The sequence below is a fragment of the Pogona vitticeps genome, chromosome 4 (genome assembly GCF_051106095.1).
Source record: "Pogona vitticeps strain Pit_001003342236 chromosome 4, PviZW2.1, whole genome shotgun sequence".
In the NCBI taxonomy this organism is placed as follows: Eukaryota; Metazoa; Chordata; class Lepidosauria; order Squamata; family Agamidae; genus Pogona; species Pogona vitticeps.
Window position 1 is genome coordinate 77,393,493 of NC_135786.1, and position 27,463 is coordinate 77,420,955.

General features: G+C 41.4%; 1 protein-coding gene across 7 annotated transcripts in view; it reads left to right on the forward strand.

Annotated features, from left to right (window-relative positions):
* Positions 1–27,463, forward strand: part of IL12RB2 (interleukin 12 receptor subunit beta 2) — a 43,460-nt gene that overhangs the window by 7,575 nt on the left and 8,422 nt on the right. For 3 of the 7 annotated variants that reach the window (XM_072997763.2, XM_072997762.2, XM_072997760.2), the window contains 11 exons: positions 7,135–7,219; positions 8,235–8,277; positions 10,634–10,911; positions 12,598–12,712; positions 16,665–16,834; positions 18,549–18,691; positions 19,740–19,878; positions 21,591–21,691; positions 23,124–23,340; positions 24,273–24,470; positions 27,307–27,408. In XM_072997763.2, coding sequence (XP_072853864.2) covers positions 7,144–7,219; positions 8,235–8,277; positions 10,634–10,911; positions 12,598–12,712; positions 16,665–16,834; positions 18,549–18,691; positions 19,740–19,878; positions 21,591–21,691; positions 23,124–23,340; positions 24,273–24,470; positions 27,307–27,408 — 1,582 coding nt within the window. In that variant the 5' untranslated portion in view covers positions 7,135–7,143. Of the gene's footprint in view, positions 1–1,834; positions 2,034–7,134; positions 7,220–8,234; positions 8,278–8,323; positions 9,154–10,633; positions 10,912–12,597; positions 12,713–16,664; positions 16,835–18,548; positions 18,692–19,739; positions 19,879–21,590; positions 21,692–23,123; positions 23,341–24,272; positions 24,471–27,306; positions 27,409–27,463 lie in introns of those variants that run through there. The other 4 variants (XM_078392962.1, XM_072997764.2, XM_072997765.2 and 1 more) reach the window with 4 other exon arrangements.

Sequence of the window (27,463 nt, forward strand, 5' to 3'; positions counted from 1 at the left end):
AGGCTTGCTTAAACAGCCAGGTTTTCAATTGGCATTTAAAGATACCCAGTGAAGGGGCCATGCGAATCTCAGGAGGGAGGCTGTTCCAAACACCAGGAGCCACTGCCGAGAAGGCCTCGTTTCTTTTTTTTTTTTTTTCTTTCCGGGCCTCCCTCGGCTTTAGGCTCCTCAGCCTCTTCTGGCTAGATCGGGTTATATCGGTAGATTACCTTTCTAAACCAAGTGAATTGTGTCTCTGTACCAGGGACAATCTCTGCTTTGGGGTGCAGTGTAAAGTTACAGAAACTTTTAAATCTAATTTCAGAGGATAAGCTGCTGGAGAGTAGCAATGGAAGAATTCTTCATTAAAATATCTTCATTTAGTGCCTTGCACCTGTGATGTTTACCATGTGCCCCCTTGATTGTTTCACCAAACAAAAGGAGCTCACGCTATGTCCTCCCACCAGCAGATATCAATTGTAACATTCCCTCTTTTTCTCACTGCCCCCACTGGATTTCTGTTATCCACAATGTAAAAGACTTTAGTCTGGTTACTGCCAACATAACTTGTTTATTGAAGTGTATCAAATTAAATCAGAATCTCAGATGTTCTTTATTCAGTGCATACAATCAGATCATTAAAATATCGTATATCTTCCCACATACTCAATCACCACCTACTCTATCTATTAACCTTATCCAGCTTATCTCTATTAGTATATTTTTTCAATATCTCCCTGACTGTTTCTCTCTCTCTGCAACTTCTATCTCTCCTTTTCTCTGCCAAACCTTCTTATATCTCCTGACTCTGCCCCTCCACTCCTCTCATAGGCTCATGTAAATGAGATCCTGAATATGAGTGACAGGAGTGACGTGGGGCAATCGTCACAGCACCTTTTTGCAAAAATGGCACTCCTGGTACAGTCCAGTTACTTTTGTGAGGAATCATCCTTTACTTCCTCCACAACAGGTCAAAAACCAAAGCACAAAGTGTACAGTGGGGCCTCGCATAACGTTTGCTTCGTTTAACGTTTTTTTCGCTTAACGTTTATTTTTTCAGAGTCAGATTGTGCTTCGTATAACGTTTTTCCCTATGGGCGATTTTCACATAGCGATTTTGGGACCATGCTTCGCTTAACGTTTTTGGTTTTAGGTCCCCTGCTTCACTTAACGATGTTCATTTTTTCAATTACAAAAGTGTCTTAACATGTTGAAAAACGGTTTTAAATGCTTGGAATCGTTAGTGCACCTTCTAAAATGTGTGCATACTTAATTTGGTGTTGATCTGACTTTTCGTTAATTTTTTGTGAATTTTTTTCTCCCCCATAGGAAACAATGGAGCTGTCAGATTTTGACAGCTGTCAAAAGTTGGGGGGAAAAATTCACCATAAATTAACGAAAAGTCAGATCAAAGCCAAATTAACTTTTGCATCCGTTTTAGAGGGTGCAGAAGCTAATCCAAGCATTTAAAACCATTTTTGACCCTTTTATGACACACTTAAATTTGCAAAAATTGACTTCGCAGAGCTATTGAAATGTATTGAGTCGGCTTCAATACATTCCAATGGAGGAAACATTGTATCGTTTAACAATGTTTCCTATGGGTTTTTTCGCTTAAGGACGCCAATCCGTGCCTATTGGAACGGATTAACCGGTTTCCAATGCATTCCTATGGGAAATGGTGTTTCGCATAAAGTTTTTTTCGCATAAGGTGTTTTTTTTTTGAACCAATTAAAAACGTTATGTGAGGCACCACTGTATTTGCTGCTGCTTCTCACAGTTCTGTGAACACAAGGCATCAATGATGGCAGTAGTAATCAACCAGATCTCAGTTTATGTTCTCTGTGTAATTCAGGCCTGTTTAATCGGCAAAGCTGAACACAGTCCCCCAGCCACAAGAAAGGGGGCACAGAGGGAGTCTCCCTGAAGAATGTGAGGACTTTGAACACATTTGGGCATCTCCTGGGCAACAACAGCACCCTTTCGGCTGATCCTTCCACTCCAGCAGCACCATTGAATTGTTTCTGACATGAACAAAGAAACAGCAGCCAAGGGTAGGGACCCAGGAACGAACATAAGCTGCTGTTTTAGTTGTTGCGCAGCATTGCAAATGACAAAGGGCACCAAACACTTTTGAATTTCCAGGAAGAAAGCTGTGTCAGTTTATGGCAGGAAAACCAACACAGTTTTTCTGCACCTTGAAGAGTGACCAGCATTATTGGGCAAAAGTTTTCACAGAAAATGTATTCTCAAAGGCGGAAAAACCATTTCACAGAAAATGTTTGTTAAGTGATCAAATTAACTTAGCAGGGACGTGGTGGCGCTGCGGGCTAAACCGCAGAAGCCTGTGCTGCAGGGTCAGAAGACCAAGCAGTCGTAAGATCGAATCCACGCGACGGAGTGAGCGCCCGTCGCTTGTCCCAGCTCCCGCCAACCTAGCGGTTCGAAAGCATGCAAATGCAAGTAGATAAATAGGGACCACTTCGGTGGGAAGGTAACAGCGTTCCGTGTCTAAGTCGCACTGGCCATATGACCACGGAAGATTGTCTTCGGACAAACGCTGGCTCTATGGCTTGGAAACGGGGATGAGCACCGCCCCCTAGAGTCGGACACGACTGGACAAAAATTGTCAAGGGGAACCTTTACCTTTACCTTTACCAAATTAACTTGCATATGATAGGTAAATAGTTTCAATAACAGAGTTCATACAAAGCAGCAGGCATGAATTAAGACAATATTGGCATACATTTTGCAGCTGTTTTGACTTTATAGAGTAACAGTTTTCTACAGGAACTAGCTTTTCTATTTACCTTCAACAGTTCTTGGCAAATGTCTTTTCTCATTGTGAACAACTTCTTAATTGTGTTGGTACTGGCCTGCCATTAGCCTTGCATTGTGGAGAACACCTGTGTTATTTGTGTTGGCTATAGTCAAGGTCATTCTAGCTGGCTCTTAATTAGCAAGTACCTTCAGCTCTTAATTAGTACTGTATTCTTAATTAGCAAGTACTTTCTGAGAATGTGCTTCTGCTGGAGAAGGTTCTAGCTTAATTCAGATTCTGATTGTTTTTGTGGGCTTCATCTCTGTTACCTCTAAGTCAGAGGCCACAGAACTGACCTGGTCTCAATGTCATTCAGAGTGCAGCCTGTTTATTCTTGCTGGGTGGTCTAGGTAGCTAGGACTCATTGTATGCTCTGGAAAACTGATTGCTGCCTGCTTAGGGGTCCCTTTGTTTATATGAATATGTAGCTTAGGCTAGTCAGCTCTTTGTTGTTTCGTCTGTTGAATTTTCATCTATATTTACTAACATGCTTTATGCAACTTGCCATAATGGGGTCTTTTTACAGTTTGGCTCTGTTTTACTGTTCTACCAATGTAAGATATAAAATTCTCTCTACAGGTTATATGATTTATTGTGTTTTTTGAAGGATTGGTCCTAAATTCTTCTTAGCTTTTAGCTTTCTAGCGTTTGACTGAGACTCTGCTGGATTTTTGTTGTTGTTTTAATTTTCAGGCCTTAATTGTCTGGAAGTCTGCAGAGAAGTCCAGAAAAGGCTTTCTGTCCTGAGATGGAGCTGGTAATGGCCCTGGCAGAGTTCTTTGGATTTTGCTATCCCTGTCAGTGATGCCAGGTCTTTGGCACTCTTAGCATGCAACTGCATTGGAAAATGCTTTGCAGTTTGCTCTTGAATTGGCAAGTGTGAATCTGAAGTATTTCTTCAGTGATCACAAAATGTGAATCAGCCTTTTTTTCCGCTTTAAAAAAAATCATAATGATTCAAACTGTGTATTCGCGAAAGCTTTCACAGCCGGAATCTAATGGTTGTTGTGGGTTTTTCGGGCTCTTTGGCCGTGTTCTGAAGGTTGTTCTTCCTAACGTTTCGCCAGTCTCTGTGGCCGGCATCTTCAGAGTGCTGTCCTCTGAAGATGCCGGCCACAGAGACTGGCGAAACATTAGGAAGAACAACCTACAGAACATGGCCAAAGAGCTCGAAAAACCCACAACAACCAACGATTCAAACTGTGTTTTGCCTGTGTGATCATTTGTTTTGTTCTACAACAGGGGGTCATTTCTTTTTCTGGTGACGTAGTAAGTTGCAATATGTTTTGGGACAGTAGGAACACCACCCCTACAGTATTTCTACCTAGATGCCCCAAAGGTTTTTTTTTCTCTTTGTTTAAAAAAAAAAACCTAGATCACCTTATTATTCTATTGCTACAGTTTAGCACTAGATCACCTCTGTGCAACCAAAACAAAAGATAAAAATCAATATAAAATAAAAACAACTCAGACAAACTCTTACAGACTGCAGTGTGCTTATGTCATGTGTGTATTTTTTGTATTTATATGGAGAACTTTGGAAAACAATCCCTTTTTCCTGTCCAGCATACATCCCTTAAAACAGTCCCAGTGGCTTGACAGCAGACTGTAAAAGGGGATCAGCAAGAGGGTGATATCGGAGAAAGGGGAGCTGTAGTCACAGACAGAGCTGCATTGGATTGAAGGGCCAGTGTGGACCTTGCCAAAAAGGCAAATAAACCAAATATAATCAGAAAATAGACTGTGAATCAAGCTGATGCAAAGCCAGTTTGGCTTTGCCAATGTGGCCGGGGGCAAGGTGACCTGGAGGGAAACTCCTTGATGCCATAACATTGAAATGTTACTTGTTTTGGATTTTATCTTCCAGAATCCCCCAGTCAGTATGGCCACTGGGAATGCTGGCTGAGGGATTCTGGCGGATGTCCCTTGGTTCAGGCTTTGTCCCTAACATACCAGGGATAAAATGAAGTTTTCTTATGCTGCCCTGATGCTGAACACATTTACTTGGGAATAAGCACTACAGTAGGACCGCCGTATCCACATGATCAGTACCCATTGTTTCACTTATCTGCTACCTGAAAATATTAAATCAAAAACCCAGACACATGTGTTTCCAAGTTGTACTACCGGAACTGGCCACTAGAGTGAACCAGAGTCTCTTTCTCTTTCTTGCATTTCTGTTCTCATGCTTTTTATCATCCGTGGGGGTGGGGCTTGGAACATTCCCTTGTGGCTACTGCAGTCCTGCTGTTTTAAAATGTTAAAAGATCAAAAACATTATCAGAACAATAAAAGGTTTTAATTCCCAAAAACATGATGAAATGAATGTGGGGAAACTCCTGCCTAAAGGTTGTGGCTGTGATTCTGTTTCAGTGACGTGCATACACTCCTGACACGATGCAGGGTAGGCCCCTCTTCTGCCCTTCCCCTTAGAAGTAGAGCATAAGATCCAAGAGTTATTTTAGCCACGAAAATATTGTGGGTGGCCATTTTCTGCACCCAGCGGCCATTTTGGAACCGCCGATCAGCGGATTCGTTGTTTAACGGTGCACTCGTTAAGCGAGGCACTGTATATTTTGGAAAAAACGAGCACTTAAGAAGTTGCTTACATTTCAAATCCACCTTAAAGGGGTTTGTGAAAGCTGCCCCAGAGTTTGCAAAATAATGTAAATTTCTTCATTCTCCATAATGCTTCACCTGGCTAAGCAGAAAGCCTTGGAAGGGATGAACCATCCATCACAAGGTGCAGTTGAATACACATTGCTCATATAAAAGAGAGTCACAACTGCAAGTGCTGATGTTCAAATCTTCTCCCTCCAGTCTGGGATGCCTCTCCTGAATGGTTACATTCAATATTCTTTAAGTCACAGGAAAAAAAATTATAATCTTTTCTTTAAAAACAAAGCAAAACAAATGCAGTCAAAAGTTGGCAGGACTCCTGGAGTAATCCTCTTTATTCTGTTTTTGCACTCACGTGTCACAGAAAAGAAATTTTAGAAATATTGTTCTTGAAGCAGAAAAGAAACTAGCAGATACTGCTTATAAAATACTGTAGAAAAGAAACTAGGAAAATAGTGCTCGTAGATGGCAAGAATGTGGAGAAACCCTCCATTTATTGGTATCTCAGCACTAGTCCTATTTTTCACTGTGGTAAATAGCCCAGAATATTTGGATGTTTGTGGGAGGGGAGGGGTAGGTCTAAAGAACTCTGACTCCTTTTCTGAAAAATGCCCAACAACCGATCAGATCTTAGAGTATCGTTTTTCAAAAGTAATCAACTTCTATTACTCATTACACATTCTTTAAAATTAATTCGCTATATTCCTCATTTCTCTTTGTTCTTGATTTCTCTTTATTTTCTGGCTTGCTCATTTCTCTGTATTTTAGATGTTTAAGAGCATTTCAAATGCAAAAAGGCCCCCAGTCTCCCCAAATGACATCTCTCCCCAAAAGTAATTGTTACTAGTCATTACATTACTTTTAAAAACTAATGATATTGACACTGATATCCTGAAAAGTAATGAGTGATGAGTAATGGCATTTCATTTAAAATGTTATGTCCAGGCTCTGCAACTGATAAAATCTTGATGCCTACCTAAAGTTCATCTGTCTCTCACTCTCCACTGAATAGCCAGATGAGATCTCTCTCTAGCATTGAGCAGAGTGAGGTGGCTGCCTCAGACAGCAGAGAGGTGGGTAGAAGGCAGGTTGAGAGTGTGCCGTATCATTAGCTGGTCCTTTCTAAACTACAGTGGTGCCTTGCTTAACGAGGATAATCCGTTCCAGCGAAATCGCTGTAAAACAAAATCCTCTTTAAGCGAAATAAAAAAGCCCATTTAAATGCACTGAAAACCCTTCAATGTGTTCCAATGGGCTGAAAACTCACCGTCCAGCGAAGATCCTCCATAAGGGTGGCCATTTTTGCTGCCTGTAAAGTGAGGAATCTGTCCTAGAAAACAGCGGAGGGGCATTTTGTACACCCGGTGGCCATTTTGAAACCCAATGATCAGCTGTTTTCAGATCATCGTAATGCGAAAATTGGTTCGTCGGGAAGCAGAAAAAGCCCATTTAAAACATTGTTTTGCAATCGCAAAAACCTAATCGTCAAGCGATTTCCTCGTTAAGCGAGGCAATCGTTAAGCAAGGCACCACTGTAGCCTACTGCTGCCATATATTGGTACTACCAAACTGAGGTCCACTTGTCAGTCTGGTCAGCTTGACTACATGTCATGGGTGGCAGCAGCATCTCTTTTTGTGTGTCAAGCGGCAAAATGGCTGAAGACTGAGCCTGCCCTTTCCCAACCCTGCCCTGATCACTGTTGGTTTTAATACAGGGCAAAAACATGACAGACTTCGTCAAGACGTTCTTCACAGGAAATGTGCCCTTAACAGTTTGGCTTTTGGTACACATGGGATTTGGTAAGTACTTGTTTTTAAGCAAATGTGCGGGCATCAGGATTCAGGGGACCCCTCAGTGAAGACACCCTAAGTAGGATCCCTTCATAGGGAAGAGGCAGGGTGTGTGTCAATGGAAATTGGGAATTTTGTCATGGATTTCAAACCCCCTTACATGTACCACCAAGATGAGAACAGTGCAGAGGCTGGAAATTCTGTTTTCTGGGGCTACACTTTGCAACCCCCTGAGCTATCACATGGCCATTGACCATGCTGCCTAGGGTTCTGGGAGTCATCTTTGTTTTTGTTTTTAAAGAGAAACCTTTCCATCTGACTCATCAGTACCAAAGGTTGGAAACATTACTTTCTGTCCTACAGCTCCCATACCCACTGAGTTTTTGAGAGATGTAACTTAATTTTCAGTTCTGCCTAGTAAGTTTCTATTCAAGGTGTTAAGCGGAGCTCTTTCTCATCATCTAAGATGCTTCTTCTTCATCATGCCAGGGACTGTAGGACCACAGGAGTGCAAAAATACAGTGGTGCCTCGCAAGATGATTTTAATAAGTTCCGCGAAAATCGTTGTCTTGTGAAAAAATCGTCTTGCGAGGTTCCCTATGCATTGGTCTCAAAAAAAGTCTTGCGAAGCATTGGTCTAAAAAAAAAAAGTCTTGCGAAGCATTAATCAAAGCAACGGTCATAGAAAAAGTCTTGCGAGGCACCATAGTGATCGCAAAAACCAATCGTCTTGCGGGTTTTTTGTCCCATGAGGCAATCGTCTAGCGAGGCACCACTGTAGTGTTGTCAACCTCTGTAATATGGATCTCACTTTTCTTAGGAGCGGTTATCTCCCCTTTATCAGTCTTAGTGTTGCACTAGATTCCCAACTTTAACACCCTTTGGAACCAATCACACCAAAGGAGCAAACCTTTATCTCTGCTTCTGTCTGTTAAGAAACCATGCTTGTTCTTTGAAACACTTTGAACTGCTCATCAGAAAGTACATCACCCACACGCCCACACCTTTTCCCCTTCTGTTCTAGGAGCAAGTTGTAGGCGATTGAAGGAGTGCAGAACCCCTGAGTGGTATGTTATTCCTTTCCATTTTTCTCACTCTGGTTATAAACTAAAAGAAATTTTTAAGGGCCACCCATTAGAATTCCTAACTGCATGTGATATAGGATGTCCCTCCCAAAGTTGTTAGAATGCAGATCCCATTATCCCTCATGGTTGGCTGTGCTTGCTAGGGTTGATGCAAGCTGGAGTTGCTGAAGTTCTGGAGTGCTGTAAAATGCCCAAGCTCTAGCTGCTACAGGGTACTTTTGCAAAGTGGACAAAAAACGTGTTATTCTGCTTGTGATCATCACCATCCATATACCAATCATTACCTGCAGATGAATGTCGTACAAAATCTAGAGATAATGTTTTCTCAAGCGTGCGGTATGGTGGAGAGTGGGGGCTACTTCTTAAGAGACAAGTTTCAACATTTTCAAAGTTGCTTCCGGTCATTTCAAGTTCAGCACTGGAAGCCCAGAAGTTGATTTCTGGGCCCAAATCTTATAGTTTGATGCCCTTTTTATCTGGCAAAGGTTCTGTATTGAACAGATGTGTAACAGTTAGAAATTAAACAAGCTCTGGTTTTGCTGGCATGGAAATGCTGTGATGGGGCATCACCTATTGAATATCTATTTTTATCATAGTCGATAAACATAGAGGAACCTCACATTAAGAAAATGATGTTAATTTTCTTTGATTTAGATATACTGTAGAGCACAGCTAAATAACACCACTGGTATCACAGCCCTGAAAAATATTCCTGTTCAAGTTGAACCCCCACAAGTTGTATACTCTATATACTTACTTTAAGTCACATTCTGCTGCAGGGAGTTTACAATCCACATGTTGACCAACCAACATCTATGCATCTGTTGGCTAGAATCCTGTTACCGTAACTACGTTGATGTAAATGATGATGATGTCATCAGACCATGATGTTAATCTTTAATTTAATTTAAAGCTTTCTATCTGCCCGCCTACCCCGGTTCTGAGGCTCCCTAGGAATCCTTTTAACTTGGGGAAGCTTTTGGGGGACTTTCTTACCTGAAAATCACTGACAGTGGTTGGGATCCTGGCAGTAGCATATTAAAAGCACCTCCTGTACTGAGGCTCCCCCAGGATCCTCCAGGTTAAAAATGATCTCTAGGAAACCAGACTTTGAAATGAAATGAAATATTCATGTCATGGGCTGACATCATCACCACTTACGCTTGCATAGCAGCACAGGAGGATTTCAGCCGTTGTCTTCTTGCATTCGTTGTTGTTTAGTTGTGTCTGACTCTTTGTGACCCCATAGACCAGCGCACGCCAGGCCTTCCTGTCTTCCACTGCTTCCCGTAGTTGTGTCAAATTCATCTTGGTTGCTTCGATGACACTGTCCAGCCATCTCATCCTCTGTCGTCCCCTTCTCCTCTTGCTGTCACACTTTCCTAACATCAAGGTCTTTTCCAAGGAGTCTTCTCTTCTCATGAGATGGCCAAAGTACTGGAGCCTCAGCTTCAGGATCTGTCCTTCCAGTGAGCACTCAGGGTTGATTTCCTTTAGAATTGATAGGTTAGTTCTCCTTGCAGTCCAGAGGACTCTCAAGAGGCCTCCTCCAGCACCACAATTCAAAGGCTTCTTGCATTACTACTACAGAAAACTTGGCTTGCCATGCACGACATGGGGCAAATGTCCTTTGCATTTAATAGCTGTAGAAGAGACAACTTGGGAATGTGCAGCTTCTATACTTCACCTTTTCGAGTGAAGTTGCATTTCTTTAAAAAATTGTCTCTTCCTTTAAAGTAGGTGTGGGCAATAGCAGTCCCCACGATACTGGTGGAGTGCTGTTCCCATCAGCTGTGGCCAGCATAGCCAGTCATGAGAAACTGTAGAAGTTGTGTTCCAGAAATATCTGGATAGGCACAGTTAAATGATCATGACTCAGCAGTGTTCCATATGATGTAGTCTGATAATCCAATGACATAGGAAGGTGCACTGGGGGGAGGAAGGAGCCCTGTAGAAGGGCATCTAGAAGGGCTGTTTCCTTATGTTTATGTCCAAGTATATCATTTTAGCTTAAAAAATGAAGGAGGAAAAGGCATCTCTGTACAGTAGATACAGGAGAATTGGGCATTTAATCTTTTGAAATGTCAGACGAGAGCAGGTCCAAGATCTCTGGAGACTTTGAGGCAACCTTCCCCAATGAAGTGCCCTTCAAATTTGCTCTCCAAAAAGAAAGGAACATACATAGCTCGCATCATCCCCACTCATTTCATGCTTTGACTATTTGTACAGCCAGTTTTATTAAGACAGAGGAGGGGAATGTCTGATAAAGATGATTATTCTTCCAATATAAAAAAAAAAGTCACCACAGTATTCATAATGTTTGTTTCCTGCATTATAGGGGCTACATGAATGTTAGTGATGGCAGCACATTCATGCTGCATGGATCAACTGTGACTCTGCACTGCTCGGCAAATAGCAGGGGGAACTGCAGTGCATGGAAGTTGGGCAACATATCCATTTTACTAAATGACACAGCAGTAAACAGCAGCAACAGCCTGTCAGTCAGCGCACGGGTTTCATTGCACACACCTGGAAAGCAAACGTTTACATGCCGATGTTCAGATGGAAAGAAGTCACCCCCCATGCTCATATGTGGAATTTACATTTTTGTCGGAAGTAAGATATGTTTGTTTTTGAAGCCTTTTGCCTGTTTTAACAGTTCAGATGTGCTTGTGAAAAACACACAGCTTAGAAAAGTTATTTTTCAGGACCATAACTTCCAGAATTCCCTTACCATCCGTGCTGGAAGCTATAGTCTAAACAAGTAGCTTTCCCAAGCTCTGGGAGATGTAGCATGGCAGGAAATGTGGCAGAATCTAGTGATAAATCTGTTCCAGCGTGTTTCCTGTTCTGAAATATGAATGACTGCATTAGACCAAACAGGTCTCAGGTATCTTGGTCTCACCTGGCGTCGTGTGGGTTCAGGACCAGCACCTGCATTAGGTAGAGTGAGGCGGTTGCCTCAGGTGGCAGAGATTATGTAATGCCATTTCCATGCGTTAAGTTATTTATTTATTTTTTGCAAAGTAACTTTGTTACACCCTCATTACATAACTACTTTATTTGTTACTGATTACTTCCAAACTTTACACAAGCTTTTTTGGAGTAGGCTGGTCTGGACTACATAGGGTCACTTGGGGTTGTGGAGAGGTCTAGTATGCCATTCTGTGTGATCCTCACATCCAAAGGGCATACCAGACCTCAGGTGATCCTATTTGATTTAGTTTCTTCTGCTATCAATTTACCATACGTATCATGAAGTAGCTTAAAAAGAGAACCACTTCATGATATTGGGAAACTGAAGATTTCCTCTGTGGAGAGACAGAGGATTTTAAAAAAATTAGACAATACTTGGACAGTGCAGATACACCACATCATTTCTTTTTTAAAAAAAAAAACCTAAATTGAAAAGTTCCTCCTGGAAGAGGAAAGAGACAGGAGGGGGCAAAGAGGGGCATTTTTCTTCTTTTCTTTGACTTAAATGTCCAGTCAAGAACCTGCCTACTGATAAATCCACAGCCAAATAGTCAAATGTGTTTACTATTTCTGCCCCTCCATGGAAAAGCAGAAGAAATGTTTAATGTGCCAATATCCTGAGGTGGCTCTCTTTTTAAGCCACTTTATGATATGGCAAATTGACAGCAGAATGAGTCTTGATGGCTGAAGGCTCACTTTTCTTAATTTCCAGTGGTTGTGTGTGCTGGAAACAAATCCTACCTGCACGAAAAAAGTAGAAGCCCTTGATAGAGACCTAAAAAGGTGCAGGTAGGAATACTCTGGGCTGGTGTGTTCCAGCAGTTATGTTGTGTGATCAGTAGAAAAAAGGAACAAACCAACCTGTCCCTGCAACAGACCTTGCTAAATGCCCATCTGGTTGCACCTCTGCCAACTCAGGTGTATTCCTGCACTGTAACATATAAGTACACGTCACAGTATTTAAATATGGATGGGACATTGCCTGTATATTAATTAAACTATATGTGCAAGATTTCCAGAGCACAAAAATAGCTTTTATTCAGTGGGTGACACAAACATATAGCACTCATTGAGAGAAGAACCAATCTGTTATTACTTTTGACAAGGCAGTACATTTTTATTTTGATAGCAAACTCTTCTCTTTTGGTCTTCAAGCATTAAAATTGTCTCACACTAACATTTAAAGCAAACATGAGCTCTTCACACAGATGAATATCCTGAAGGGCTTTATTCTTTTAAAAGTCACGATTCCAAAAGAGGGGTCCCTATTAAGATATATGACTTTACTGTCATACTTCCACTCCTAACCTGTTGTGTCTTTTTAAGTTCCTCCAGAGTGGCCGAGAAATGTGTCCTGCAATCAGTATGGAAAAAATGGATCAACTACTTGTTCTTGGATTAAAGGACGTGATACTTACCTTCCTACTTCATATACATTACAGTATGTTGTAATTTGTGTCTCAGCTTCTATTGTCTTTGTGTTCACTCTTACCTGCATTTGAGTGCCTTCTTCGTCACAATCTAAAGTCCTGTTTTTTCTTTGATTCTTGTGTACCTCCCATTCTGCCTTGCATGACCAGAGTGGAACACAAGCAAAATACTGGCAAAAATACTAGGATTGTCTATAAAAGGTTTTGGCATAGACAGTGTGTTTCTGGTCAACAGCTTTTGGTTTAGGAAGCTGTAGGTTAAACTGGACATTAAGGGGAATGCATATTCCCTGTGATTAACCCATTCTCAGCGATATATGCCTTGGCAGTCAAATCAGCAAATTAAGCAATTTGGAAGTGTTTGAGACCCGTTGTAGAAGAAAGCCTAGATGCAAGGTATGAAATGAGGAAATGGATGTCATCTGACAGACATTTTTCATTGGTGGAGGAACCACCTAAAATATACTGGGCATGTGGTTTAGGTTGAGACTAAGGTATGTTTATCCTCTAAGGATCCCCAACCTTGAGTCCCCAGATGTTTTTGGACTACAACTCTCAGAATTTCTGGCCAGAACAGCTGGTGGTGAAGGCTTCTGGAAGTTTTTGTCCAAGAACATCTAGGTTGGAAACCATTGCTCTAAACCCAAGCTTTCCAGGCTTTGGTTGCTAACTTTTAAGGGAGAATTAGGAGTCAAGGCTCCATTGTGCCTCAAGAGCAGGTGGCTCTTTTCCTTTGCAAAATAGACCATAGAGGACCTCTCCAACTGCTACAGTTAGGACAGTTGCATGTGCCGAAATGTGGGAGCCCCACCAAAATAGGCAACAAAGAGTCTTGTGTTACTTTATTTATCACATATTTTCATGGACTGCTGTCCACTAAATTTTGTCAAACAAAACAGAATAGTGTTTGGCATACCATTAAGCTTGTACAGCGGTGCCTCGCTAGACGATGTTAATCCGTTCCACTGAAATCGCTGTTTAGCGAAATCAATGTCTAGCGAAAAGCATTTTCTCATTGGAATGCATTGAAACCTGTTTAATGCATTCCAATGGGGAAGAATCGTCATTGTCTAGCAAAGATCGGCCATAGGAAAGCCGCTTTGCGAACCACCGATCAGCTGTTTAAATCACTGTCTTGCGAAGCTTAGGTCCCGAAAACACCTGTTTTGCGAGCAGGGAGGAAGCTGTCAAAAATCGTCATCTAGCGAAAATCGGTTTGCAAAGCAGGGACCAAACATTGTCCAGCGAAATTCCCCCATAGGAATCACTGTTTTGCAAATCACTATAGCGATCACAAAAAGTCAATGTCTAGCAAAAAAACCCTGTCATGCGGGGTAACTGTCTAGCAAGGCACCACTGTATTTCCCACAACAAACCAACAGAAGTCCAGATCCAATTGGAAATGTTCAATGACAGAAGGTGGATTCAGGAAAAGGAGATGAACAACATGCATGCACCCAATAGGTACCCTCCATATTTGATCCAGAGAACCAGAAAACTTCCCAGAGCAGGATTTTGGGTGGTGCAACATGCTGGCAGAGCAAGGAGAGGAGAACACTATTTTGTGAGCATGCAGGGGCTGAAAATGAAAGCAAACTACATCTTCCATCACCCACTTATGTAACTTCTCCCACCAATGTATGTATCTAATTGGATCCTGACTAGTGACTGATCCCTCTAGAAATTTCTGCCCAAAGAAGTGGCTCATTATCCTTCTGACCAGTTACCATTGCATTTGAAGTACATCGTCAGAATTTACAAAGGCAGAGAAAAGGCCGCAGACAAGAAGAACCAGCAATAAAATGCTACACTGCAGAATGAAATATCTCATTTCCTCAATTCCACGACTATAGAGCCAACTAAATTCTAGGACTTTTTTTTGGTGGGATGTTTTCCTTAGTCTTTTGTTCCCCACTCCCTAAACCATTGTACTTCTTCTAGCCCTACTAACATAACATTTGCATTTGTGTCTCCTTTTTGACTACATAAATAATGGGACTCGAAGATTGCACATGGGAAATAGAGGGAGAAATGGAATGAGGGCATACTTTTCTACATAATGTAAATGTGGAAGCAAAGTACCACCATCGCACCTTCATCCACCTCCTTTCTAGGATAGATCAGAGAACCATGGGCCTTGAGCCCCACATACCCCAAAGGTTTTTTAATTTTTTTAAAAAAATTAATAGCAAGTTTCTTTGTTCCATTTTTTAGCCCCCCCCCCCCCGTTCTGGGACACACACGCCAATTTAAATGTTTGTTTGTTTTTTAATTCTGGTCACTAAATAATCGTGTGCTATCAAGTCAAATTCTGACTTGTGGCAACCTTTTTCAGTGTTTTCCAGGTAGTGAATACTCAGAGGTTGTTTACCGTTTCCTTCTTCTGGGGGCATTCTGGGACTGTGCAGCTTGCCCAAGGCCACACAGGCTGGCTCTACTCGTAGGAGGCACAGTGAGGAATTTAACTCCCAACCACTGGCTCCTCAGCCAAATACTTAAACCACTGAGCTGCCCACTAGAATTCATGTATTGCAGACTTTGCCCTAAACCAGTGGTTCTTAACCTTTTTGAAAGAAACGCCCCCTTGAGCCATTGAGGAAGTTATCATCGCCCCCCTCTTATTTCTTATTATATCTTATTTATTTATTTATTTGTTTGTTTATTTATTTAAGACACTTAAATCCAATGACCTCTGAAAACAAAATTCAATTCCAAGAAAACGAAATGCCCCCAAAAAGTAACATTTAATGATTTAGTTGCAAGCGAATTTTAAGACTCAAAAAGAAATATAAAAAGGGCATAAAGTGCAGGAACTAAAAATTTCAAGACGAAAACTCTGAAACTAAATTAAGATAGGAGGAAAATATATATTCATGCACACTGTAAAAAGGCTGCAGCCATCTTCACAGGTTTAGCTTGCTCCAGCGCCCCCCTACCGTCCCCCCTTTTGCTCCAGTGCCCCCACGCCGCCCCTTTTCGTTCTACCGCCCCCCTGAAAAATGAAATCGCCCCCTGGGGGGCATTATCGCCCAGGTTAAGAACCACTGCCCTAAACAGTGCCTTCTAGATGTGTTGGACTACAACTTCTATTCTTGAGAGTCTCAGTCCGTCCACAGTAACGCACATTGCAAGAAAGACCTATCTATAGATTTGCACAGACACTGAGGAGGAGACTTAAGTGCTATACAGTGGTGCCCCACTAGACAGTTACCCCGCATGACAGTTTTTTCGCTAGACATTGGCTTTTTGCAATCGCTATAGTGATCCGCAAAACAGTGATTCCTATGGGGAAATTTTGCTGGACAATGTTTGGTTCCTGCTTAGCAAACCGATTTTCGCTAGACGACGATTTTGACAGCTCCCTCCGCGCTCGCAAACAGGTGTTTTTGGGACCTAAGCCTCACAAGACAGCGATTTAAACAGCTGATCGGCGGTTCACGACGCAGCTTTCCTATGGCCGATCTTTGCTAGACAACGACGATTCTTCCCCATTGGAACGCATTAAACAGGTTTCAGTGCATTCCAATGGGGAAATGCTTTTCGCTAGATAGTGATTTCGCTAAACAGCTATTTCAGTGGAACGGATTATCATCGTCTAGCGAAGCACCACTGTGTTTAGTAGCATTGGGCTCAGATCATGTCATCTGATTTTTTTTAAGAAAAACGATGTGAAGTGCAGTCTTCTATGTGCTGTTTTACTGTGACTTCAACCAGTCCTAGCCGGCATGCACAACAGAGGATGCTGAGAATTGTAGTCTAGAAACACTTGGAGGGCTTACATCTTGCCTGCCCCTGGGATAAACAGAAGTGCCTGGCAATAGAACAAATTAGCAAAGTACTACCCACAATGTGTTACACAGTTTTATATAGGTGCAGAATTAGTCTAATTGAGCACTAGGCCTATATACCCTTTTGCATGAAGCTGTTTCATGGTTTTCAGTCACAATTGTCTTTCTATGGCAGGCTAACAAATGGAACATTTCTGGAAGAGATTGGTGCTTTAGGGAATCTCAGTTCGGTGGATCTCAAAGTAAACCTGGACCCTGAATCAACCTACACAGTTGTGGTCATTGCCAAAAATGAACTGGGGAATGCATCTTCCCAGCCAATCCAGTTCACCTTAATAGACATAGGTAAATAAGGAATTCATCTCAAATAAATTCATCCTATTTGACTGGCATGCTTTTCAGAGAATGTTGATGTGAACCAAATCCTCATTTTTGGCCTTCCAATCAATATATCAGTCATCCTCGTTCAAAGGAGGTTTTTGTTTTGTTTTCTAAGTTACTACCTCGCCTTACCTATTAGAAGACACTTAAAAATCTGAATGGCAACACTATAATGAGATGGGGATTAGAACTGAATTCTGATGTGGTGGCAGGAACTAATGTCCAGAAATAAACATGCATTCCTTATTCAGAGAGCAACATGCTGAGAGATGGTCATTTCTAAGCAGTTAACCTAGGAATAGCAATATTTGAAACTTATTAGTCAGAATGTGTGAACCTGTTCAATTTGGGGCTATTTCACAAACGAGAGTTGGTTTGGAGATTATCTGTTATTTGTTTTTTAAAGCAGACTTGGAAAAGTTATTTCTTGAGATGACTTCCAGAATCCCCCAACCAGCATGGTTATATTATGGGAGCCATTGTTCAAAATCAATCAGTTCACCAAACTCAGTTTTTAAGTCACAATACCAGATTCTCAATAGCTCATATGATGGTTTTTCCATGGGCCCCATATGATTTCTACATTGCCTGTATACCTAAATGAATATTGGTCTTATTTATGGTACAGAGTACAGTAGTCATCCACACTCTAAGGCCCTCCTGTTCTTTTGACCTACAACTCCCATCATGTTCCACCCAGTACTACTGGGGGCTGTAGTCAAACCATTTCGAGTCCTTGGAAAGGATGGTTGGAACAGAGGGGATACAATAATGGGAATAAAAAACTTTACAGATCACAATTCAGAGATGCTCAAGAATCTGAGCAGTATTCTGCACAAACAGGTCTGTCAGTAACAACCTGTCAGATAGTCAATGGATCAGTTTATTGGTGACGGGAGGCACTGAATTGAACAAGCAGTGTAGAGCTGACTATATTAAAGATCTAGCCAGACTTGTACACAGTTTCCAGTCCAATAAAAGGAATCTCAGATACAGAATCTGAAAAAATCAATTTTCGGAATAAAATTCCCACAGCCTCCCAACCAACTTGGCCAGTGGGAATTATAGCTGCCAGAAGGTAAATTCTCCAAGCACTGCTCAGAGGTATCTACCACTGCCCCATCCTGTCAGAGTTGACTAGTTCATACAGCTCGGGACATTGACAATGAAGTTTGCTTCCACATATCATCCCAGAAAGAAACATAGGTAAAGGTAAAGGTTCCCCTTGACAATTTTTGTCCAGTTGTGTTCGACTCTAGGGGGCGGTTCTCATCCCCGTTTCCAAGCCATAGAGCCAGCGTTTTGTCTGAAGACAATCTTCCGTGGTCACATGGCCAGTGCGACTTAGACACGAAACATAGCCACAAGTGTAAATTAGAAAAGGATTAAGCAAAATTCATAAAGGAGAAGGCAATCAGTGGCTAATTGTTGTGAAAGATATATGTTATCTCCAGGATCAGAGGAGGCATATTGGAGACAAGCAGGCATCCAGTTGGCCACTGTGTGTGTGTGGGGGGGGGGGAATGCTAGATGAGATGGGGCATTAGCCTTTTCTAGTAGAACGGTTGGTATTGTAGAGCGGAGCTTTCTCTGCTTTGCCACCGGCAGTTCCAAAAATGTTGACATTTTTGCATTTTAAAGAATTTGTGCTGATGTATTTTTCATCACCGCAAACTAGTGAAGCCTTATTCTCCAGTGAATCTCTCAGTAAAATTTGATGGCTTTACTGCAACCAGTTGCACCGTTTTGTGGCACGATGAACAAGAGACGCAGCGCTTCAGTTTAAGATACCAGCCTGTTCACAGTAATTCCTGGCATATGGTAAGATGATCTAATTGTATTTATTCTGGAGCCATGAGAAGCGGGGTGGAGAAAGAGATGAAATGAAGGGAAGGAAGAGGAAGAAAGAGGGGTGGTATAAAAAGAGATGGGAAAGGGGTGTTGCCACCCAGTGTTACTTTTGTCTGTGCATACTGCCAGCAGGGGTTCCCTACAAAGAAATGTGGCCTCAGGCAAAAATAAAATGGTGCCATCCCATGGTGTAGAGAGGATCATAGAGACCAAACATACTTCTTTCATATCTGTTTCTGTCAGTATATATGCATTTTGACATGTGGACTAAGTTCATATCCATGAGTCAATTCAGATTTGTAAGTATTCATGACCTAGAATTGGAAAAAATACAGAATCAGAAGAAATGCATACCCATTATATTTTCCCTGTTGTTTCTGCTGTTCTTTTGTAATCTTTGGACAGGACTAACATTGGATTATCTTGAAGACAATACAGTACTAGAAAATAATCTATGACATCTGGGAGATATGCTATATCCCAAGACTATAATAACATGCTCTTCTCTCTGTTGTGTAGTTTCGTGTTCCTGAGATAAGAGGTGCTTCCATAGCAGGCTTTTCGTGTGTTTCATTCAAGTAATTTTACAGAAGGTTCAGATGATATTAACCTTGTGTTTTCCCATTGCTTTTTTCCATCTGTTTTATTATAATGGGGGGAGGGAGAGATGGAATATTTCAACAATATCACTAGCATTAGGATTCCTTCATTTGGAAGCACCCTTGTTCACCCCAGTGTTTAGTTTAGAAAACAGTGCATTGCGTGGCTGGGACAAAGGTCCAGAGGATGTTCCTCAGTTCCTCTGAGCATAAGCACAGATAAAGAGTTTGGAAAAGTTACTTTTTTGGAGCAAAACTCCCAGAGTCCCCTAACAAGCCTGACCAGTGTCATGGGAGTTTTACTCCAGAAAGGTGACTTTCTCAAAACTATGCAAAAACATAAAGCCTTTTCGTAGAGTATAGCCTTTAACAAATACCAGCAATTTTCATTTTACTTCAATGTTTTTTTTTCATTCAAGCTTCAAAACATAAGCACTAGAAGATATGATCTACATGGCCTGAAGCCAAATATAGAATACAAATTCCAGGTCTCTAGTAGGTTCCTTGCCAACAGAGGCTTATGGAGTGACTGGAGCGTGCCATTTCAAATAGAGGCAGGTAATGGAAGAAGCAACAGAAGAAATTAATGCTGTGTGTTGTGCCATATGTTGTATTTTCTGCTTGCTTGAAAATCCACTATAGATAACATATCCATGATTGCAGCCAGACTATAATCTCAGTGGAATTTAGTGAGGAATGCAAAATATATTCATATGCCCTGAAGCAGAACAAAACAAGTATATAAGAATTAAGGAGGAGATCCAGTTCATGGACCAGATGGAGTGAAGAAGAATCCCAAGCACCTTTGATGCAGATCTGTGTTGTAACAGTCATCTAAATTGCGCTGAGTGTTGTGGATCTGTATGATGTGGAAACAAATACAGTGGACCCTCGACTTACAGATGGCTCCACTTACAGACTTTTCGAGTTAGACTTCTCTGGCTGCAAAATTTAGGTTCTACTTGCAGCCGGAGAATTGACCTACAGACCAGAAAAAAACCCAAAATGGAACAAAAATGGTTAATTGGTTTTCAATGCATGGTAGGTCAATGGAGCCTTGACCTACAGACTTTTTGACCTGCAGCCACCGTTCCAATATGGATTAATTCTGTAAGTCGAGGGTCCATTGTAGTCCCATAAAGATAAACTAAATCAAATGCTAGAATGGAATCAGTCCAAATTATTAAAGCAGGTATGGCTTCCTTGTGGTGAGATAAGGCTCTGCACCATACAAGAAGCTGTGATCAGATGGGGATATAAAATATCACACTGGAAAGAGTCACCCTTTAAAGTGACCCTTCTGTCCAAATGTGATCCAGTCCTGATTGCTCCAGCCTGATCCACAGGAAGAGCAGCCCTGCCACTGGACTAAAAACGCTTAGAGTAGGTACAGAGCCAGGGTCACCAACAAATAGAAACAGACCAGGCTGCCAGCCCTGCAAAAAGTGATTCTTCTTATTCATTTTGTGATTACACTTTACGCAACCTTTCCTCCAATGATCTTGAGACATCATAAACTGCTGTCCTTAACTCTACTTGATCTCCACAACAACCCTGAGAGATGATTCAAACCAAGGAAAAGTGATGGTCGCAAGACCACCATGGGTCAGTAGAGAATTGAACCTCAATTTCCCAGCTGCCATTCCAGCCGTGTAATCATTATCTCTTGTGGGCTCTTTGGATGAACACTTTGCAATTGTGCTTGTAGAATAGGCCACACCTCTCTACCTTCCTCGTTTGTGCCTAATGAACATATGTGTCATAGACCTGCCCTTGATGTAGAATGCTCTGGAGAGACTTAAGCTAAGAAACTACTCTTTTAGTGCATTCATTGAGAGAAGAGAGCTGTAAAAATAGAACATTACGACATTTACTTAGTGGCAAATGAAGACTGATGGGATTGAAATAAAATGAAGCAGAAACCGCAGAAGCACATTCCTGAGTACTAAACTTTACCACAGGTTGCAAAATCAGAGTTACAACTCATTAGCAACAGGAAGAGCACTTTCTATAAGTGTTTTAAAAAGAGTTTAAGGAACCGCCACTGAAGTTTTTATCAGTTTTAAAAACAATAATCTTTAAGATATGACAATATCTAACCCCTTGCTGTTTCATTTCACACCGAGCTTCCGTGAAGAATCATACTGTGAGATTTTCATTTACTCTGTGACAGAGAGTTTCAGCAATAGCTCAGGAAGCATGACACATAATCTTTAGGACTTCGTGGTTTCTCTTAAACTTAACAAAACGTTACTATAATTATAGTATAGGCCTATTTTCATTTCACCCAGTGCCCTCTGAACCGACTGACATCTGGTATTTACAGAAAGATGCCTCTCCTGAAATGCAGAACATAACTCTGTTTTGGAAGGTAAGAATTTCTCTATCCCTGTGGAAGCTTAAGGGTGTTGTTGTCGGGCGGGCAGAGGTGGGCAAAAGGCAGCCCCTGCCCACAATTTTTTTAAAAGTGTCTTAGGAAAAAATATACAGAAGGTATCCTTGTGCCCTCAATGGATCATAGGGAGCAGTTTAGCCATATTTTAAAGGACACCCCCCACCCCACCTCTGCCCCCAGCGCCCCAATGTTTAAAGCTCTTTGGTCCACTAGAGGGTGCAAGAGTGCTTTTTCAATTGAAAACATGTCTTTGGTACCACTCACTCACCCCTGTTGTAGGGGATTCTACATCAGACCCACTGCCAAAAAGACTATTGGTTTTGACTACAGCTGCCAGAATCTCCTGACTATTGGGGTTGGAAGATTCTGAAAGTTATAGTCTATAGATTTTTTTCCAGGCTCCAATCTAAACTGGGCAAATAACCTCCTTAAATCTAATCTAAAAACAGATGAAAAAGGGAGCATGAGTTTCTACAGCTCTGCATGTAGCAAATTAGTTTGCTTTTGTTTTGGACTGATCACTTGGAAAGGCTTCATTTGCAAATCTCAGCCAGAGAGATTGAAGGAATTTTGTGCCTGGAGGAAATATATTTTAATAGCAGGACCATTTACCTTAAATGTGATTTTATCTAGGTACAGTGGTGCCTCGCTTAACGATTGCTTCGTTAAATGATGAAACCGCTATACGATGACTGTTTTGCGATCGCAAAATGATGTTTTAATGGCAAAAATCCACTTTGTGACAATCGGTTCCCTGCTTCGGGAACCGATTCTTCGCATTATCATGATTTTAAAACAGCTGATCGGTGGCTTCAAAATGGCCGCCCGCTGTGTAAAATAGCTCCCCGCTGTGTTTTTGGACAGATTCCTCGCTATACAGGCACTGAAAATGGCAGCCCCTATGGAAGATCTTCGGTGTACGGTGAGTTTTCAGCCCATTGGAGCACACTGAACGGGTTTTCAATGCGTTTCAATGGGATTTTTTATTTCGCTTAACGAGGATCTCGCTGTACAGCGATTTTGCTGGAATGGATTATCCTTGTTAAGTGAGGCACCACTGTACAAAAAAGTCCAATAGAATTTAAAATGCAACTCTATAGTTCACATTTATATGCTATTCCATCATTGTTGTCCTCCCCCTCCCCCCAAAAAAAGCTTATGGTGGCACATATGGTGTTTCCCTCCTCCCCATTTTATTTTTGCAACCACTGTATGAGGTAGTTCAGGCTGAGAAGTCAACAGGCTCAAGGTATCCCAAGGCTGAAGATGCTTCCGAACATAAATCTCTCCAGCCCTAATTAAATGCTGGCTTTACAACTATTGACAAAGCATTTTGGGTGATGAAGGGGAGACTCAAGGAAATAACATGCAAGAAAAGAAATACTGTATGTGTGCTGATTTTTTATAGGCAACAAATATGTCGCAACAAAAACAAAAAGGCCATTATAGAGTGACTTTTCAGGCCCTAAACCAGATGGATCAAAGTGTGGCAGAAACAAATTCTACAGTGTATACGGTTTTCTCAAGACTCATTCCCAGGACAAACTATAACATAACAATTTGTTCTTACAACTCACGGGGAATGTCCCACCCAGTCTCCATCACTGCTAAAGTAGGAATGACAGGTAAGCTGTTTCTTCTGTCTATAATAAAATTGCACTGTTGAAGGTTTCCTTTTACATACATAAGGCAGAATTTAAACCACTGTGACCTATAAAAGATATTTCTCAGGGTGGGCATAGGGGAAGGGATGGCTGTAATACTTCTGTACTCTATGCACTCAGCTTTGGTCCCTCTCCAGCAGCAGGGAATAAGGGAGCATTTAAGATGACAGGTAGTTTTTGCCTGCTTACCAGCAGATGATTATTTTGGAGTACTGCTCCATGATCCAAAACTTCCAATACAGGAACCAAAATAACAAAATTCTACTCATCAGATTCCTGCTGAAAAAAGGTGATTTTTTGCCTATCCCTCCTTCCCACTGTGCCCCCCCCCATTTCTAGAATGTAGAGAGGGAGGGCTTTAGAGGCATACAGGGGAAATTTAGCAAAAAGCCTCCTTCCATTGAGAGCCCTGCTTAAATCCTAATCTTTTCTGCACATGGATCCAGTCAAATTCATATTGTTACTATCAGCTATAATTGTTACTTAATCTTAAACTGTTATTATAAACTATAATTGTACTTAATGTTTTCTAAGGTCCAGCTCCAGTGTTATCCATTCTGAATTGCTAGCTTTTCTGCCCGTTCTGTTTCAGTTTTCCTCTTGGATGATCTTTCACTTTCTTAACTGAAATTCCTCCAGGATAGACTATTGTTACACTTCTTTGTTTCAGTTAAGGAGTTTATGGCTGAAATGCTGTTGCACAGGTAAACAAACAGTGTTATTTGTAAAGATAAACCTTATCTGTTGCATGCAGAACTGTGTGATTCAGTGTGTGACAATACAGAGATTTCGTAAGGCAATTCTTTTCCAAAGCTTATGCCATATATGTGTAACTGCACAAGAGGATTTCAGCCAAAGTATTTCATGCTTGTTTGTTTGTTAAATCTCTTTAGATTTGCCACTGCCTAACCATCTCTCTGCTACATCAGTGGAGAATGGCAGCATCGTTGTTACTTGGGAAGCACCTCTCGCCTCTTCCCTTTTTATCAGTGAATATGTAGTGGAATGGGCAGAGCACCATGATGGAAATTCCATGAAAACCCACTCATCCTGGCTCAAAGTCTGTGGTCACAACTTTACAGTAACAATAGGTAAGAGCATAGCACAGGAGAACACATTGATAATGCTAACTGCTTTGTTCCAGGACAGATTCTGTGTCCCTGCTAAGGATAAATCATTGCAGGTTTTATTGTTATTGTTGGCATACCCATTAAGTCCCAATTTTGGACTACACGTGATAGCTCAGTCTGTCTTCTACTTTTTCCAGATGGCTCAAGATTATACTGTATCTTTTAAGCCACACCTCATTGCAATTGCTAAAAGCCAATCTCTGGAGGCAGAAAAGGGACCTGTGTTCCATGTACTAAAAAGAGCTGAGCTCAGATAACACAAACAGGCTACCTAATACTGGCTGAAATCCGTTGCTTAGTGTAGTGAGTCACAACTAGAGTGGGCCCATTGAATCAGGAGTATTTGGTGTGTCACCTTCTCTGTATGTTCCATTGAATTTCTGGCAGAGGAGAGCCCAGAAAGTTGTTTGTAGTTCCCTAAGCTGCTTTTGTGGACTCAAATGCCTCCCTTGGGTGGGTGGGTGGGGGAGATGCCATTTTTTGCTCTTAGAACCTCCAAAACTGCTGTTTCTGGGGTAAAGGGATGTACAGTTTCCCAGACTCCCCAAAATAAAGCCAGAAAAGGACTTACAACATTATTTGCTTCTGATTTTCCATACGTTCTGCTTGTTTACAAGTCTTCAGAAGTCCCCTGTGGGTCCCATGGCAGAAAATTGGCCTCAGGGTTTCTGAAGTGATACATTCCTGATGTAGTGCTTCCAGAGTCACTGCTGATTTCTTACATAGCTTTTTCAATGGAAGTCTCCCCCTAACCCCCGCACCCAAAAATAAGACAACATAGTGCAATAATATATGAGGAGGCCACCATGGTAAAGAGTTTTCTTGGAGCATGGTGAAAAAATTGTAGCACCTCTTCTACACATACTAATATCACAACTCACCACTGTGTGACTCATCTCATTGCTTAAAGCTGGCTTTCCTTGAAAATATTAAACCATAATAGCAACTCACGTTCAATGTTCATTGAACCTTTTTCACACCATTGTATGAATACTCTTATATGACTCAACCCCTGGCCAGGGGTTGTTATCCACACAGATAGGATCACTATGCTTAGACGGAAGTGTCTAGTCCCCTCCTCTCTTTTCAATTGTTGTTTTCTCCACATGGAAAGAGAAGCATCTGCAGAGGAAACATTCATGCTACATACAAGCAAATATCCCGAATAATCAGGGTACTTGCTTGTATGTAACACATATGTTTATGTAACTATGTAAAGCCTGTACATGAACAAGAACGTCTTCACTGTACGTGTTCCATCTGAAGGTGATATGCACTCGAAGTATTGCAAGTGCATTCAGTTGAGCAAGCTTAAAGGTTCCTCTTAAGACTTTCACTCTAAATGTACAAAGATCTGATTCACATCTGGATGGAGGTTTTAGGGGCCAGACATGTTCGGCTGTCCCTGCTTTCAGGCTATAATGCCTGAATGGGTTTCATCCTTCAGTTGTATAGAAGTATAAGAAATATAGTCTTCAAGGACAAGTATCACCAGAACCAAATATGGAAGCCTCACACAAGTGGCTTTGAAGTAGAATGTTTGAAAATTTGAAATTGTTAACTCAGTATGAAATTCACTGGCAAAGAAATAGTTTCTTGTATTCTCAAAGGCTTTCATGGCTGGGATCCGATGGTTGTTGTAGGTTTTTTGGGCTGCTTGGCCGTGTTCTGGAGGATTTCCTTCCTAACGTTTCGCCAGTCTCTGTGACTGGCATCTTCAGAGGACAGGAGTTAGAACTCTCTGTGTTCTGAAGGTGCCGGCCACAGAGACTGGTGAAACGTTAGGAAGAAAAACCTCCAGAACATAGCCAAAGAGCCCGAAAAACCTGCAACAACCAAGTAGTTTCTTGCTTGTTGTGTTGCATGTTTTAAATAAACCATTTGTCTGCCAGTCTTCAGGATTATGGAGCAAGATGTGGAAATGTTCAGAAGCCCCTATGCCAGAATGATGCAGTATAAAACTTTCTTGGTTCAGGGCTCTTCCTAAGCCTCTTTTTCTGCATATTCGTCAACCTTATAATGAATGGTCCTTTTTTATGTGTTTGAAAAGCAAAAAATTGGCAAAATACATTAATAGTTTGACTGTGGTTTCCAGGTTTCAGAAAGACATTCTTTCTTTCTTTCTTTCTTTCTTTCTTTCTTTCTTTCTTTCTTTCTTTATTTATTTATTTATTTATTTATTTATATGCCGCCCACACCCAGGTCTCTGGGTGGCTTACAGCATTTAAAATACAATAAAAAGTCAAAACAAAATGCATTTAAAATATAAACTCTAAAATTGCCATTGGGCCCACAGCTGATATTATTTCAATTAAAGGCCTTCTGGAACAGGAAGGTTTTGACCTGGCGCCAAAATATCATCAGCGTCGGCATTTATTCGTTACCGTTTTTGTCCCACTTCTCCTCCAATGAAGTCAAGGTGGAATGCACAGCTTTCTTTCATGCACTTTATCCAGGCTAAGAGGGTGTGGCTGGTCCAAGGTCACTCAGTATGTTTCATAACCAACTGGCAATTTAAGTTCAGATCTAAGCCAAAGTCCAGCACTCTAAGAAGAACACCGTCTTGGCTCTTCGAGATCTTTAACACGTTTTTATATTTATGCCCACTCTATCAAGTTGGTCCAGAAAAATGTGCAATAGCAATTCCCTGTTGCAAACAAACTTCCTCATCCTCTGAAAAGGCTTCTGTGAGGGCCAAAGCATCTGTGTAAAAAGATACAGGTTATAGCATGGGGGAAAGAGATGTGATGGTAGTGATATGTCCTAAAGATTTAACGATGGGCATTTTTCTTTCCAGAAAATCTAAAGCCTAATGTGTGCTATCAAATCAGTGTGTTTGCACTGTATCAAAGCAGAGCAGGGAAAGCAGCTTCCACTACAGGAAATGTGTCAGCAAAAGGTAAGGATGATGGATTATCAGTCTGAGGGGGAACATAATAAGCTGGTTCAATTTC